Source organism: Saprolegnia diclina (assembly GCF_000281045.1).
Source record: "Saprolegnia diclina VS20 unplaced genomic scaffold supercont1.62, whole genome shotgun sequence".
Taxonomy (NCBI): domain Eukaryota; phylum Oomycota; class Saprolegniomycetes; order Saprolegniales; family Saprolegniaceae; genus Saprolegnia; species Saprolegnia diclina.
The window spans coordinates 307379-321638 of NW_008246129.1; the positions used below are offsets into that span (position 1 = coordinate 307379).

At 60.6% G+C, this 14260-nt stretch overlaps 6 protein-coding genes across 6 annotated transcripts; 2 read left to right on the forward strand and 4 right to left on the reverse strand.

Annotated features, from left to right (window-relative positions):
* Positions 1-619: 619 nt before the first annotated feature.
* On the forward strand, positions 620-2702 carry SDRG_13714 (hypothetical protein). The gene is made up of 3 exons (XM_008619811.1): positions 620-825; positions 874-1345; positions 1391-2702. Exons 1-3 carry the CDS (start codon positions 625-627, stop codon positions 2344-2346), a joined length of 1629 nt encoding a protein of 542 aa, XP_008618033.1. The 5' UTR covers positions 620-624; the 3' UTR covers positions 2347-2702.
* On the reverse strand, positions 2357-3966 carry SDRG_13715 (hypothetical protein; the record flags this gene model as incomplete). The annotated part of the gene is made up of 8 exons (XM_008619812.1): positions 2357-2839; positions 2892-2968; positions 3015-3141; positions 3183-3446; positions 3493-3602; positions 3650-3710; positions 3765-3857; positions 3901-3966. 8 exons carry the CDS (start codon positions 3964-3966, stop codon positions 2357-2359), a joined length of 1281 nt encoding a protein of 426 aa, XP_008618034.1.
* Positions 3967-3994: 28 nt separating this feature from the next.
* Positions 3995-4954, reverse strand: SDRG_13716 (hypothetical protein). The gene has a single exon (XM_008619813.1). The coding sequence runs from the start codon at positions 4831-4833 to the stop codon at positions 4042-4044; it is 792 nt and encodes a 263-aa protein (XP_008618035.1). The 5' UTR covers positions 4834-4954; the 3' UTR covers positions 3995-4041.
* Positions 4955-5030: 76 nt separating this feature from the next.
* On the reverse strand, positions 5031-7258 carry SDRG_13717 (sulfite oxidase). Its single transcript, XM_008619814.1, has 4 exons — positions 6406-7258; positions 6219-6360; positions 5658-6176; positions 5031-5611 (listed from the first exon to the last, which is right to left on the reverse strand). The coding sequence occupies exons 1-4, from the start codon at positions 7160-7162 to the stop codon at positions 5275-5277; spliced, it is 1755 nt and encodes a 584-aa protein (XP_008618036.1). The 5' UTR covers positions 7163-7258; the 3' UTR covers positions 5031-5274.
* A 460-nt stretch (positions 7259-7718) lies between these two features.
* Positions 7719-8735, forward strand: SDRG_13718 (hypothetical protein). Its single transcript, XM_008619815.1, has 3 exons — positions 7719-8091; positions 8132-8392; positions 8433-8735. The coding sequence occupies exons 1-3, from the start codon at positions 7791-7793 to the stop codon at positions 8663-8665; spliced, it is 795 nt and encodes a 264-aa protein (XP_008618037.1). The 5' UTR covers positions 7719-7790; the 3' UTR covers positions 8666-8735.
* Positions 8736-8798: 63 nt separating this feature from the next.
* Positions 8799-12521, reverse strand: SDRG_13719 (hypothetical protein; the record flags this gene model as incomplete). The annotated part of the gene is made up of 5 exons (XM_008619816.1): positions 8799-9718; positions 9762-9991; positions 10041-10313; positions 10360-11058; positions 11107-12521. The coding sequence occupies 5 exons, from the start codon at positions 12519-12521 to the stop codon at positions 8799-8801; spliced, it is 3537 nt and encodes a 1178-aa protein (XP_008618038.1).
* Between the last annotated feature and the right edge of the window lie 1739 nt (positions 12522-14260).

Here is a 14260-nt window from a genome sequence, read left to right on the forward strand (position 1 = left end):
AACATCGATATCATCGATCCCCGCGCTAGAAACGGCAGTCTTGTTGACAACCGTGCTCGAGCAATCAATGATGAGGCGGTATTTCGCACGAAATGGTTTTTACCAAGTTGCATGGACGCTTTTGGGTTGGTTTCGAGGCTCGCACAGGCAGCTCGAGTGGCTCGAGCCGCCGTTCGGGCGATGGACGAGCTAAATCACGAAGCGTGAGTCGCCACGAGTGAAGATTGTAGCTGCTGCATGCATCCAAAGTTGAGTGATCTGGGGTAGCACTTTTCAATCGACGGTGTGGGAATCATTTGTGCGCCCCGGTGCGGTGGTCCGTGAAGTTGTCGGTGCGGGTTCCGAGCGAAAATTGTAGATCGGCATGCCACGTTTGGCGGTGTAGAACAGAGTCCTTCAAAAGTGGGGCTACGAGAGCTGCCTCTGGCCAGCGCCTCGGAAAGCTGCATAAGAATAGCAGCCACGTTGTGTTCAAGAGACACTGGTTGTCGAACCCTCTGTGCGACTATGTCCCAATGAACGGCATCTCAATTGAGTCTGGTGTGTAGCTGCGGACATGAAGTCGATGTAACATCGTTAGGCACTCGCTACAAGAAATCAAGTCAGTCTTTTATCTCCTAGCAAATGTGCTATATTTATCGTCTTATCAACCCACTTGTTGTAGACAAGCCAAGCGATATGCTGTCCGCTCTTCCCGGGCAGCTGGTGCACGTGCCCAACGTCCACGGCGTCGACGTCCCTGCGCACGTGGTCGAGGCAACGCCCCGCAGCACGCGTGTTCGCTTTGACGACGACCAGTCGGTCGTGGCCGTCACGTCGTTCAAGGTATGAATGGGCGTCTTCTCAATTCTGGATAAAGTCGAGTTGCGTTAGATGGTTTATGCTCCCGGGGCATTCCTTTTAAAAGACGCCGCGACGATCGTCGGCGCCGACGTCGAGGTGACGCAACCCGACGGCGCGACCAAGCGCGGTGCCGTCAAGCAGTTTCATGCGGCGACGCAGTGCCATCTCGTGCGCTACGAGGCCGGTGGGAAAGACTGGATCGACCTCGACAAGTGCCACTTCAAGGTCTGCGTTGCCTGTGCGCCGTCACCGTGGTACGTGGCGGGTGCTGAGATCGAGCTCTACTCGCTGCGCGCACCGCACACTTTTCAAGAGGGCGCCGTCGTCTGCCGCCACTTTGGCGCGACCGCGAGCCTGTACAACAACAGTCGAGGGACCTTTGAAATGCAGCCCGCGACGACGCCGCACAAGGTCGTGCTCCACGGCCTCCACGGCGGGCGCGATATCCCCGCGGGATCCTGCGTCGAAATTTACAGCACCAGCCATGGCACCTTCCGCACTGGTACCCTTTGCCTCAAGAGCATCGATATGAGGATGTACTGCGTAGGCCACGTTTTGAAGCGAGCCTCGCAAGGCGCGCTCGTGCCCCTTCGGTTTCTCGACAGCGACACCCTCGAGTGGGTCGACCTCTCGAGCATGACGCTAAAACTCGTACTGTTTCCTGGCCAGCGCCCCGTCACAACGCTCCTGTCACCGCGCGGGTTTTCGTTTCCGACACTGCCGCCAGGCACGCATGTCGACGTCTACCGCGACGGAGGCTATTGCAAATGCTCGGTGGTCGCTGCCACGACCGCGCATCACGTCTACGAGATTCGAGATGCCCGAACCGACGCGCTCTTCCGCCTCGACCTTGCGCGCGCCAAGTGCAAAGTGCGCATTCCTCATTCGGCCGACCTGGCGCTCTTTCGCGACTTTGTCGTCGAAGTGTACGTCAAAGCCGCCCGACGCGTCGACACGGGGCGCGTCAGCGACGCGAATGTATCCACCAAAATGCTGCAGATCCGCTACGACGGCGGCCGCACCGACTGGGTGCACATTGCAACAACCAAAGTCAAAGTCCGACTCCCCAGAGACAGCGATGCTACCCCCGAAAGCCTAGCGGTCGCTACGAAGGGGACCAAACCACCGCTCTTGCGCGCGCAGAGCTCGACGCACGTGCTTCCGTCGCCTCCGCGCCCCTCACTCCTGCGACGCGCCGTCTCGTTTACGCGCAGCTTGCAGCGAACGCCGCTCGCGCTGCAACGGCGGGCGTCCATCACGCCCAGAAAAGACGCCGAGTGGAAGATGCACATTGACCCGGCGACCCACCGAACGTGTTACGTTCACGTGCCGACCGGGCGTCAGCAGTGGCAACCGCCGCCCGACGCCGACCTCCACGAGCTCCAGTGGCTCGAGCCCGAGCCGTACGAAATCGCGGCAGATGTGAGCCCAATCCAGATCCCGGTCGGGCCGCTCGAGGCCGTGCGCCATAGTCGTCAAACGGGTCTGAGCACTGTGTCATAACAACAATCAATTAGTTGACGCGCATTGCGACCCAGCGGTCCGAGCAGACCCCGGGGCTCTCGTCGTCGTCTACGTCCAAGCAAAACTCGAGGTACTCGAACACCATGGGGAGGGCAAGGAGGGGCGTCATATCTTCGTCGGGGCCTGTCGAGAGCCGCCATCCCGCGACCTGCGCGTCAAAGAGCTCCGTGCGGCGCATCGGCGGCACCTTGTGTAGCGGCGCGCCTGTCGCGACAGTGCCGCAGCACTCCCACGAGACGCTGCGCGCCCGCAGAAATCGTCCGACGACATCGTCCTCGGGCGTGTGGTGCGAGTCGAGAAACGCGACGGCGCGCAAGGACGCGAGCGACGGCGGGTGCAAATGGAGAAAGTCCTGGACCGCGGTGCCGCCGTGGCCGTACGCTATCGCCACGACGTCGCGCGCCGTCGTCGCCGGCAGTAGCTGCGTCCAGACGTACTTGATGTGCGCCTCGGGCGTCTCGTTGCCTTTGACCTACGTACTCGAGTGCATCGTTGCGTTTAATACCAGAGCACAGGCACCGTACCGGCACTTTGACGCGGCCGCGCCCCGTGGCAAAGATGTTGGAGTGCGTGCCCATGTCCAAGACGATGGTGCCAAAGCCTACAACCTCTCGTTTAAGCTGCAAAGCATGGCGACGTTGACGTACCGGTCGCGTGCGCTCGCACAAGGTAAGGAAGCATCGAGCCGCGTTCGGTGCCGAGCCTCGTACATCCGTGGCGGCTCCAAATGCCCGGCGGTGTGTGGGGACTTGCATTGCCAATGAGGAGGAGCAACTAGTTCTGTGAGGAGGTGAGAAGGACGCGATATGACAAACCTTGGACGCTCGCTGCCAGCCGTCCGACACGAAGACGTGGCACTTGGAGAGCGCCGTCTCGTGGGGCAGCGACAGCAGCTGCATGCCGAGTTGCGACGTCATGACGCGTTGGACCTCGGCGCCGAGCACGGCCAAGTCGGTTTCTTGTGGCACGAAATGCACGCTCTGGCTCAAATCCAGCGTCGACTCGCGCTGCGTCATGCGTTCGTCGAGCGACGACTGCCGCCAAAGCATAAGCGATGGCCGCGTCATGTCGTCGGCCTCCTACGGCATGGCGTTTTGGCACAAATCGCAGCAACCCGAGAAGTACCACGAGCGACGCGCAATGGTGCTCGAGCAAAAAGTCGATCCATCGCCACATGCCGTCGTCGCTCGTCGCGGCGAGCAGCACGCGCGTGTCCTTCGTTTTGAGCACAAAGCCTACGGCGTCGTCAGTGCATGTACGTTCATGGATTGAGTCGTCCTACAATGCGGGTGCACGCCGACGTCCTGGACTCGTATCCACGCATCGCGGTCTGTCAAGATCACCTAGTCATGGGATGGCTGCTGCATCGTCATGGTCCGCATCCAGTTCGTCTCTACCTCTGCTTGCGCCACGTTATGATGGACATCCGAGATGCGCAGCACGCGAATGAGGCGGTGGGCATCGAGCTCGACGAGCCGTGGGCGCCAGTCCTACAAGCGCCCATGAGGCCGATCCCGCAGCGCCCGCCCGCACCTCGTGTTCACGCCGGACGAGTAGCGTTCCGCGCAGCAGTGGCGTCGTCGTCGTCGTCGCTGCCATGAGGCGCAATGAAACTGAGTGTGTAACATTGGAATAAAAACAGCGCCGATATTATTTTAATATAAAAAACCAATTCTACACGTCCGAGGCCAGCACGACGCTGTCCGCAGAGCAGAAGCTCACGTCCCGGGACGAGTCATGCTCGCTGCTGCCATTGTCATCGTCGAATACCATCGAGGCTTGAGCCGTGTCCAAGGCGGCAAAGTCGGCGATCGGAACGTCCTCCGAGTCGGCGCGGTTCATGCGGTTGAAGAACGCGACCTGCTTGGACGCGTCGAGGCCCATCGCAAGCAGGAGGTGCTTGACCCACACGTTCATTTCAAACTCGGTCATGGCTGACATGATGAGGCGGCGCGTCCGCGTGCGAACGGCGAAGCGCCACAGCGTCGCTTGGCGGCCGTTGAAGACCGAGTCGACCGGTAGCACCTCGATCGAATGCTCGTTGCAGTGCGAGAGGTCGATCTCGCCACGGAGCTTCTCGCCGTTCTGGCTGTAGTACCGAAGGCAGTTCCACGTGAGCACAAAGTGGCTCAGCGTCCATCGCTCGAGCCAGTGCTGCATGGGGCCGCGCCGCCGCCGGTACAGTACGCCCGAGTAGATGACGCCCTTCTGGCGCAGGTTGACGTCGTACGTGACCGACTCTTCGAGGATCGGGATCGCATCCGGCCCGCTCTGGAACGACGGCATGTCGTCGACGGCGGTCGTCGCGCGGAGGTCCTCGAGGCTGAGCACCTTGGACTTGAGGCGCGGGTTCATGGCCGGCGTCGTGTGGCGCAGCTCCGCATAGTAGTCCGAGTCGGCGTCCGAGCACACAGAGAGCGACGACTTGGGCGGCTGGTAGCTCGATGCACGCTGGAGGTAGGTCATGCCAGGCGCAGATCAGACAGTAGCTTCGCCTCAAGAGCGAAACACGGTGCGTAATGTCCTTATCCGGATGACCTCCGGATAAAACGCCGATAAACCAGCACGTCGACTGGCCTCTGCCAGCAAAATATCCAGCGCCGTCCATGTCGCGAGTCCATGACACGCTGCGACGCGGGCGACGACGCCGGTACACATCATGGGTACACATGGCGGCGTGGACACCTTCAGCGCAACCGCCATGAGCCGCTTGCGGCCGCGCCGATCCTCGCGCGATCCAGCCGAGACATTGACCTGTAATCGCGAGTTACGTCGTAGCGCCGCCAGCCGTGGCAACGCCACTAATACCTGCGAAGCGTCATGTTTCACGCCAACGGCGGGCAGTACGTTGGGTGGTCGGAGATGCAGGAGAAGATATGAAACATAGCTTAGCAGGCAAGCACCTCTCTACGCATCGACGTCGTCGTTGTCGTCTCGCGGAGGCTTCTCGATGGGCACATGCACGCGGTGCCACGCGTTGTTGAGCACGCCGCGCATGTTCCAGATCGGCGCGATCGTGTCGGGCTGCACGTTGTAGGACGAGTCGATGGCTTTGCACACGATGTTCAGCTCCTTCGTGTCGTCGGCCACATCGACATCGAGCGTCCACGGCGTCCACGCCCACGCTCGGTTGTAGCGCTGCGCCGTGGCTTCGGGCGCGAGCGTCGCTTCTTGCCATGTCTGGCCTCCGTCCAGCGAGACATCGACGCGGAGGATGTTGCGACCCCCACCGCTCCACGCATACCTAGTGTATAAAATGAGCGCTATCATCGCGGCAAGCCGTTACGCACCCTTTCACCGTGAGCACATCGACCTCGTCCGAGCCGTCGAGGGGCCATGGTCGCCCGCTCTTGGGCTCCGTGATCGCCGACTGCACCGGGAGCTCCTGGATCGACGCGCCGGCGAACCGATGAAAGTCCTCGGTCGCGTAGTCGACGTTGGGCGGGAACCCGCGGTAGTCCTTCTGTTGCCAAAAGCCGCCGTACTCGTCTTCCGAGATGACGATGCGACCGAGAAACTTGACGTTGCGAGCACCGACGGTGCCAGGCACGATCGCCCGCAGCGGGTGCCCGTGGTCGCGCGGAATCGGCTCGTCGTTCATCGCGTAGGCGAGGAGCACCTCCTTGCGCTTGTCGAGCGCCGTCGCGAGCGGAATGGACGCGCCGTAGGCCTGGCCGGTAATGTCGCGGTCGAGCCCTTCAAGGTGGCAGTGCGCGAGGATCCCATCGTCATCGGAAACGCCATAGTGCGCCAGCACGTCCGAGAGGAGCACGCCCGTCCACTTGGCCGTCGAGAGCGCAGTCGTGTCCCTAGCGTTGCGATGCTTCAGTGATATTGCAGCAGGAGCCTACCAGCTGAGCCCGTTGACTTGCTTGATGTGCGACATCTCGGCGCGGCGGTTGCCAGCGCACTGGATCGTCGTGATGATCGTGTGCTCCTTGAACTTGGCCTTAAGGTCTTCGATGGAGAGCGCAATACCATCCTGGCCGTCGTCTAAACCACCTCAGCGCTACTGTTGCTGCGCATATGATACTGTACCAGTGCGGAGACCAGGGCTGAACAGCTCGAGCTTGTGCGTTGCCGCGTCCACGTCCGGCACGGGCAGGTGGTTGCGCACGAAGAAGAGGTCGTTGGGCGTGATGAACGACTGCATGAGGAGCTCGGCCGGCGGCTCGCCGTTGAAGGGCTGGTGCGAGTTGACCTTCATCGCGGGGTGGCGCATCGGGTCGTTTGCGTACGGGCCGTCGCCAAACTTTTTCTTGCGCTCGTCTTCGAGCGCCTTGACGTCGGCCTCGTCGAGGTTGCCGACACGAAGGCTCTCGAGGATCTTGTGCACATCGCCGTGGTTGTGCGCCGCGTAAATCTGCCAGAACGGCTCGATGGACTTGCCGGCCGCGAGCAACAGCTTCGTGCCGCCCGGGTGCGCGCTGATAAAGTCCGTCGCGTCGTACACTCCGTGCTTGTAGACGACCCAGATGCCACCAGTTTTGGCGCTAACGTGCGTCGCGACGTCGGCCAGCGAGTACGTCGGCAGTCCTTCCTTGAACAGACCAGGAACGATGGCCGGTGTTGCATCTTCGCCCTCGGCGAGAGCGGGCGCGGCCTCGAGGTGCGTCGCGTCCGAGAGCATGTATGAGAGACCGAGGAGGCCGAGACCGGACGCGAGGAGCGCAGGCGACCACTGCTTCATGTGCTCGCCGCTGGCTGCTGGCAACGCGCCAGCGTGAAGAGAGGCAGCAGACGACGCCCATCGCCGCAGCGCGGGCTTTTGGACCAGCGACTTGAGGCGAAGCATGACGACGACCTGAGTGGCGAAAGTGGTTCTTGGGATCTCGAAATAGGACGATGCTGAGAGAATTAACGAATTGAGACCCCTTGAGTTCGGTGCATGTCCTAATTCAAACACGCCATCAGGGATGTGGCGCTCAACCACAAGAGCGAGACCATCTGCTAAACGCAATGCTTACCTTACCACCACACAACTGGGACGATTTGCTTCTTCTCCAGCCGCGTATAATACATACCGCGCCGAAGTCGCCTCGTGTATAACATGTCCAAAGCAGCGTTAAAGAACGAGCCCTACGTCGATGAGAGTCCCTTGTACGTGGTGAGTGTATTGGGTGCCCGTCTCGGCGCCAATCTGAGGCTTGGTTGAAGTTGCCGCCAACTGCATGTCCTTTCCAAGCTCTTTTATCGTTAATTGACCTTTTTCGTCATAATTCAAGGCGAAGATTCGTGATCACATCCGAAACATCCTTAATGAGCAAGGCCGCCTGCACTTCAGCCTCCGAATCTGGCTCACAAATGCCCATGTCACAAACATTTATTTACCTGCACTTTATAATTGGAATCGTGAGCATACGCGTTTTCGAGCGCGAGGTTCAGATGCAAGTGCAACTTGAACTTTGCGTTCAAGCGACACGATGGAAGATCTGGACGACGAGCCAGCGCTCCATGCGGACGCCAATGGCGAGATCCACCTGAACCATGGCACGTGGATTCGTCTGGATGACGTCATCTGGACACAGGGCCAGCGCCTTCTCGTGCTCAACGTTGAGGGCAACCAGATTCTGGAGCTGCCGCCGCTGCTCGGCAACCTCGTGCTCCTGCGCGTCCTCAATGTGGCCTCGAACCGCCTCACGGCCCTGCCTGACGAGATCGGGTACTGCGCCCAGCTGCTGCATTTGCACGTGCAGCACAACTATCTCAAAGCAATACCCAAAGGTACCGACGGTCTCTCGCGTACGCGACTCATCGGGAGCAGGCATCCAAGGCTGCCAGCGCCTCGAGCTTCTCGACGCGAGCGAGAACAACCTCAAGACGCTTCCGATCGAGATGCGCAAACTGCCGGAAATTCAGACCATCGACGTGCGCAACAACCAGCTCGTGAGCCTCCCGCCCGTGCTGAGCGACTGCCCACGCCTCATAACCCTCGCCTGCGACGGCAACAAAGACTTGACGCAGATCCCAGAGTCCCTCCGCGACAACTCGCGCCTCGTGCTCTGGATTCTTCAGCGCCTCAAAGGTGCGCGTTTGACCAACGACCTGAGCTGCCTCTTCCGTAGAGCACGCGGTCGAAATCAAGCACATGACCGACATCAACAACGACCTCGAGGCTGCGGCCCGGCGCGCCGACGACGAGAAGCTTCAGCTCAAAGACGCCATCGTGCACTTGGAGCGCGAGAAGAAGGCCCTTTTGGACGAGCGACCAGACAAGTACCTCAAGCTCAAGACCCACGTGCAGGCCGCGGCGATCAAGTCGCTCGACGTCACGTCGCAAGTGTGCAGGCTCATGTAAAGAATGCATTACAGTGGTGTTGATACCTACGCGTTGCGGCTCGGTCTTCTCCGAGGGCGATGCTTCTGCGAGCCGCCTCCTTCCGCGCGTCGAGTGCGCGGACGAACAAGAGTAGCAATGGTCCGTGCGCCCCTTATCTGCCGCGACCGCGACCGCCCTGCTGTCCGCGCGGACGCATGATCTGCACCGGCGGTCCCGTGTTGCGGTTGCCCCCGAGAAACGACTCGAGCGAGTCCCACGTGGCACCGCGCCCGTGGGCGTTGGCGTACATGTACGACTGGTCGCCCTCCCGGCGCTGCTGCTGCTGGCGCCGACGGCTCTCGTGGTACTGCTGCGTCGGGTTGGGTGTGTGCGTTGGCGACGCGAGCGCTTCGTCCTGCGCGAGGAGCTCGTCGCGCTCGACGTTCAAGAGCACGAGACGCTTGAGCTCTGATTGTTCCTTCTTCCCGGACGCTTCCTGGCGCTGGCTGTGCTGCGCAAGCGACGTTTCTTGCGGCACGAGGATCTCGCGGGCTTCGAGCTTGCCCTTGTTGCCGCGCTTGAGTAGACGGAAGACCACGGACGAGTCGTCCTTCGGGGTCTCGAGGTGGTGCGTCGTCTTGACGACAGTCGGAATCGCCATCTTGTCGGCGTTGCCACGCGGCGCGAGCTTGCGCGCGTCCGAGCCGCTGAGCATGAGCGCGCGAAAAGCCTTGTCAAACTCGTCGTCCTCCGGCGTCGTCACGGGCTGCTGGTGCTTGACGATGATCTGCTCGTCTTCGCTCTCGCTCTCACTCTCCTCACTCTCACCGCTCTCGCTCTCGCCGCTTTCAGGCGCATCGTCGCCGTGCTCGTCCAGATCGCCGTCGCTCTCATCGCCGCTTTCATCGTCGTCATTCTCATTGTTTTCGTTCTCGTCGTCGTCGTCGTCCTCGGCAATCGACACAATGGCCCCCTTGGAAGCCTGCGCACCGTTCTTGGCCTGCGTGCGCTCTGCGACTTGGAGCTCCAACGCAAAAATGGCTTGGACGGACGCGTCAGCCTCGGCAAACGTCGCAAATCGCATCGGTTTTTCTACAAATTCAAGTCAAATTTCATGCATCAAGACCGAAGCTACCTTTCGGGTGCAAGAGCTCGAGCAAATCGAGCACGACAAACTCCGTCTCGAGCGGAATCTCGGATTTGGCGAGGCAGTAGTGCTGGAAGAAGACGAGGAACCGGTCCAGCTTCTTCCGGGTCACACCGCGGTCGAACCCTTGACCGCACGTCTCCAAGAGTGCGCACATGAGGCGGATGCGAAACACGTTGCGGTCGTCGTCCACGTCGCTCGGCACGCGCGGATCGTACCTACGACGAAGACGATATGCACCTGGACATTAATCGTCACAGAAGCTACTTCATATCGGGCACGAGCTCGAGGCGACGCAGCGCGTCGTCCGTCAACGGCGTCTCCATCGGACCTGCCGTCGTGTCGTGGCCGTGCTGCAGCAGCCAGTAGAGCGTCTCAAAGATGACGACCGAGTTGACGAGGCCGTGCGTGTAGAGCTCGCCGAGGAGCTTGATGAGGCCGAGACAGCGCTGGTGGTACTTGTAGCTGTTGAGCGTCAAGAGAAAACGAAGCATCTCGATCGTCGTGTCCACGAGGTGCACTCCCAGCTCCTCGTGCATGCTACATCCATAAGTAATGCGACCCTTCTTCGTTTGAAGCTGCCTACCGCGCAAGACCCGCGACGACGTCGCAAACAAGGCTCAGCTGGAGCACTTGAGACTTGGCAACGTGGAGTACGGCCTTGACCACATACTGCACCACGACCGGGTCGTCCCAGTTGAGCTTGCGGCAGACGCGGACGACACGTCCGACGCCGTCCGGCCGCAGCGTCACGAGGCGCGAGAGGATGAAGAGGTAGACCGGGTCCTTGGGTGCCTTGACGCGGGCGACGCGCTCCGGTGGCTTGCACATGTAGTAGGCGTTCATGACGAGCGTTTCCGCGAGCGGGTCGAGGTGCTTGGCCGTCTTGAGGCGCATCATAATGTCGAGGCTCATGGCCGTGCGCGCGTGCGTGTACTTGTTGCAGTAGAGGTACCGCCCGCACGTCTCGAGAAACGTGGTGGCGAGCACGACGTTGTGGCCTTGAAAGTCGGCAAAGAGCCGCTGAAGGCAGCGAAACCCCGTGTTGGGCGGGCAGAGCTTGAACTTGGTGAGCTCGCCCAGGAACCGGATGTTCTTGACCTTGGACTCGAGCCGGTACTGGTTCTTCTTCTTCTGGAAGTAGTTGAACTCTTGCACGAGCATTTTCACGAGGCTGCCGCCAATATCGTCCTTGAGCACGCTGTGGAGCGTCGCGGCGAGGCGCGAGTAGTACGCGAGAAGCTCCAGATGCGTCCGAGGCACGCTGAAGAGCGTCTGCACGAGCCTACGTCCGCGCAAATCACATGACTGGGCCCGTCACGCATCAACGTACCGAGCACGCGCCGCCTTCGAGTTGGTGTAGCAGAACGCAATGGCCGCCTTGTCGCACCGGTCCCGGTTCACCATGTCTTCGAGCGTCGCAAAGTACGCGTCCATCTGGTGGTGGTATGACACGGCCTTGGCATCCTTTGACTTCTCGTCCTCCGCGGTCGGGGCCGGCGCCGACGCGTCATCGCCCGCAGCTTCGGTCGCGTCATCACCTGCAGCTTCTGTCGCGTCGACCATGTCTTCCACCGCTGTGTCCGCATCCGGCTCGTCGGCTGGCGGCTCGTCAGCTTCTTCGACGGGCGCCGCTGCGTGCTTGGCCTTGAGCTCCGCGACTTCGGCCTCTGAGAGACCGAGCACGACTGCAGGCACAAGCTCGAGGAGGTCTGGGAGGTCTTCGTAGAACGAACGCGTGTCCTCGTCGTCGAACGGACCGTCCGCGTGGAGCTCGGCGCGGCCCTCGTTGCCGTCCCACACAAGCAGTTGCGAGTGCGCACCGTCGTCCGAGGTGTCGATGGGCAGCGCTGGCACAGGTTTCTGCAGCGCCTCCGAAAGCGTCGTGATACTCGACGTGAGCTTCTCGCAGAGCGTCGTGGCCGCAGCAAACTCGGCCGCGTGCTCCTCGCAGAGCTCGCCGCGGTTCGCCTCCTCCTTCAAGTTGCGTTTCTCGAGCTTTCGGACGGTCTGGTGCTGCGCAATGTACATGCCGCCGATGAGCTCAAAGGCCTGGTCAAACACACTGCGGAACTGGTCCTGCATCGTCTGTGGCACGAGCGCCGACATGCCGGGGCCGAGGAACTCGGCGCCTGCGTACTTTGCAAAACTCACGAGCAGCGTCACGTCGAGCGGCGGTGCCTTCGTCGATGGCGTGCCCTTCTTGGCCGCGGCCTTGGCGTTCGGATCTTCGCGCGCAACGACGCGCTGGAGGATGCCAAAGATGACTTGAATGTCCACGACCACTTGCACGAGGTAGAGCTCCGTGAGTACACGCAACGTGACAAGGCGCCGCTTGCTGTGCTTTTGCTTGGCAGCGGCGTCCGCGGGCGGATTCGGCGGGTTGAACGCCGCCGTGACGTACGCGGCGATCAGTGGGTCCGTGAGGTCGCTGGTCCCGTACCGCTGGTGCAGCGCGCTGATGACTTGGACGTGCGAGCCCACTTCGCTTGGCTTCAGCGTCACGATCGCCTCGACGAGGGCAACGATGCACTCGCTCAAGTACCGCGTGAGGTTGAGCTCGGCCACGTCCTTGAGGCAAGCGGCGACGTTGGCGTCCGTAAGCACCTTGAGCTTCTTCACGAACGCGCTCGAGCGCTTGAGGTCGCTCTTGAGCTTCACACTGCCTTTAGCGATCGCCTTCTGCATCTCCGCGCAGGCGGACGCGCTGTTCTGCGCTCGGAGCGACTCGCGCATGGACTCTTGCATGCTGCTGCTCACTCGTCTGGGCTTGCGTCCCACAAATGCCCAACATCCGGATATCGCAACATACCGGATAACGGCCATTCGGTCATTTGCGATCTTCCATCCCATGGGCTGCACACGCTTGTTCCACGCGGGATGACGCTGCCGTAGATCGCGCGGTCGACTTGCTCTAGCGCCGCCATCAAAGCCTACAGGATATGGAGACACGGTGGTTGATCGAGTCCAGAATAGATGCTTCTTGTCGCCTTATTTACGCTAGGTTTAGGCACTGGAAATTAGATCCAAGTTCGAGTCCCTTACAGAGCCCCACGTTCTGTTTGCACGCACCTTTCTCGCCGCTCAAGTAGAAGCCGCGTGGGAGGCCACTTTCTCATCGGCACTAACGTAATCGTTTATCGGTGGCCGCCGTCGCGGACGTGGTTCCCCCGTCGCCAACCAACGTCACACAAAAGCATCGGCAGTTACAACGCCATCGTCATCGTCAAGGGTGTGTTTCGCCTTGGTGGGGCGTGCTGACGCTAGTACTGTGTAGATGGGGCTGTGACGCGGCTCTTTGGGGATTTCTTCTTCGACACAGACGGGCTCGGCTCGAGGACTGCAGTGCGCGTACAACGTAGGTGCCGGTGTAGGTGCAACGGACACGTATATCGGTGCGCTTGGGCTGGCGCTGGTGCCGGAGCGATAGGCAGATACGTTGTTGCTTTACATGCATACGTTGATGCTGCCACATGTACTCGTACAATGCATGTACCATGTTCTTGCTTCATGGCTCTCACTCGTGCACGGCCGCAGCTTGGCTGAAAGGTTGAGCACATGACTGCTCACATGTACCTCGCCGCACGTCGTGGCCGCACGCGGTGATGGGACGCCTGCCTCGTTGGGACCCGGCGTGCTGCGTGGTCTCTTTCTCGCCACGACGGACTTGCATCTGGTTTGGCTTCCGTCGTGAGCTTCTTGGTTGCCTTTAGCGCGTTCATCGAAGCATCTCCGGCCTTCGTGTCAGGTTGGCGATCGCATCATGATCGAGCTAGATCAACCTGGTCGGCTCACGGCCACTGAGCCGTGCTTGCGATGTTGCTTACGCTGGGCCACCATCAAGTGCCAGCGCTTCACGTCGTGGTCGACGCATCTTTACGCCCTTGGTAGACTCGAGTGGGACTTGGAACACTGTGTCGTGTCGGGCAAGATCGCCAAGACTCACGCTCCAGCCACCCCAACGACCCGACTCTTGTTGCAACGTCTTGTCGGGTTCGACATGTGTCGTCGTGACTGCCGGCCGCGACCGCTTCTTGTATTCCTGGCACGTTCCTGGCGCACCGCTGGAGCGCCTTCTACTTCTCGCCCGACATGCAACACGACTTCGAATGGCTCGAACGCATAAATCGGGTGCGGATTAAAAATGAGCGGAGCCCAGTAGAAAAATGAGCGAGGCCCAAAATGAGCGAAAATGGCGGAAAAATGAGCGAAATTGCCCACAATTACCCTTCCCCTTTCCCTGGCAGAGCCTTTGGCGGGCCAAGAGTGCCGGCTCGGGTTAAATTGGACAACGGATTTAACCCTTTATACACATCGCGTCCGCTCATTTTTCTGCCGTTTCCAGCCTCGCTCATTTTTCTACCGGGCTCCGCTCATTTTTAATCTTTTTTCCGCATAAATCTCGCTCGTTTTGGTCACCGGTCAGTCGCTTCACCGCGATCGATCGTTCCAGTTTGGCCGAGTTTGTTTGGCCGCTGTGCATCCGG

Bases quoted from the DNA above. Each gene is read 5' to 3' on its own strand.
- SDRG_13714 (XM_008619811.1), top strand. From the start codon at position 625: ATGTGCTATATTTATCGTCTTATCAACCCACTTGTTGTAGACAAGCCA. The intron at 826-873 runs GTATGAATGGGC...GAGTTGCGTTAG, and splicing joins TGGCCGTCACGTCGTTCAAG to ATGGTTTATGCTCCCGGGGC. The intron at 1,346-1,390 runs GTACCCTTTGCC...TGTACTGCGTAG, and splicing joins CCATGGCACCTTCCGCACTG to GCCACGTTTTGAAGCGAGCC.
- SDRG_13716 (XM_008619813.1), bottom strand. From the start codon at position 4,833: ATGACCTACCTCCAGCGTGCATCGAGCTACCAGCCGCCCAAGTCGTCG.
- SDRG_13717 (XM_008619814.1), bottom strand. From the start codon at position 7,162: ATGCTTCGCCTCAAGTCGCTGGTCCAAAAGCCCGCGCTGCGGCGATGG. The intron at 6,361-6,405 runs GTACAGTATCAT...GAGGTGGTTTAG, and splicing joins CAGCCCTGGTCTCCGCACTG to ACGACGGCCAGGATGGTATT. The intron at 6,177-6,218 runs GTAGGCTCCTGC...TCGCAACGCTAG, and splicing joins CAAGTCAACGGGCTCAGCTG to GGACACGACTGCGCTCTCGA.
- SDRG_13718 (XM_008619815.1), top strand. From the start codon at position 7,791: ATGGAAGATCTGGACGACGAGCCAGCGCTCCATGCGGACGCCAATGGC. The intron at 8,092-8,131 runs GTACCGACGGTC...CATCGGGAGCAG, and splicing joins TCTCAAAGCAATACCCAAAG to GCATCCAAGGCTGCCAGCGC. The intron at 8,393-8,432 runs GTGCGCGTTTGA...CCTCTTCCGTAG, and splicing joins GATTCTTCAGCGCCTCAAAG to AGCACGCGGTCGAAATCAAG.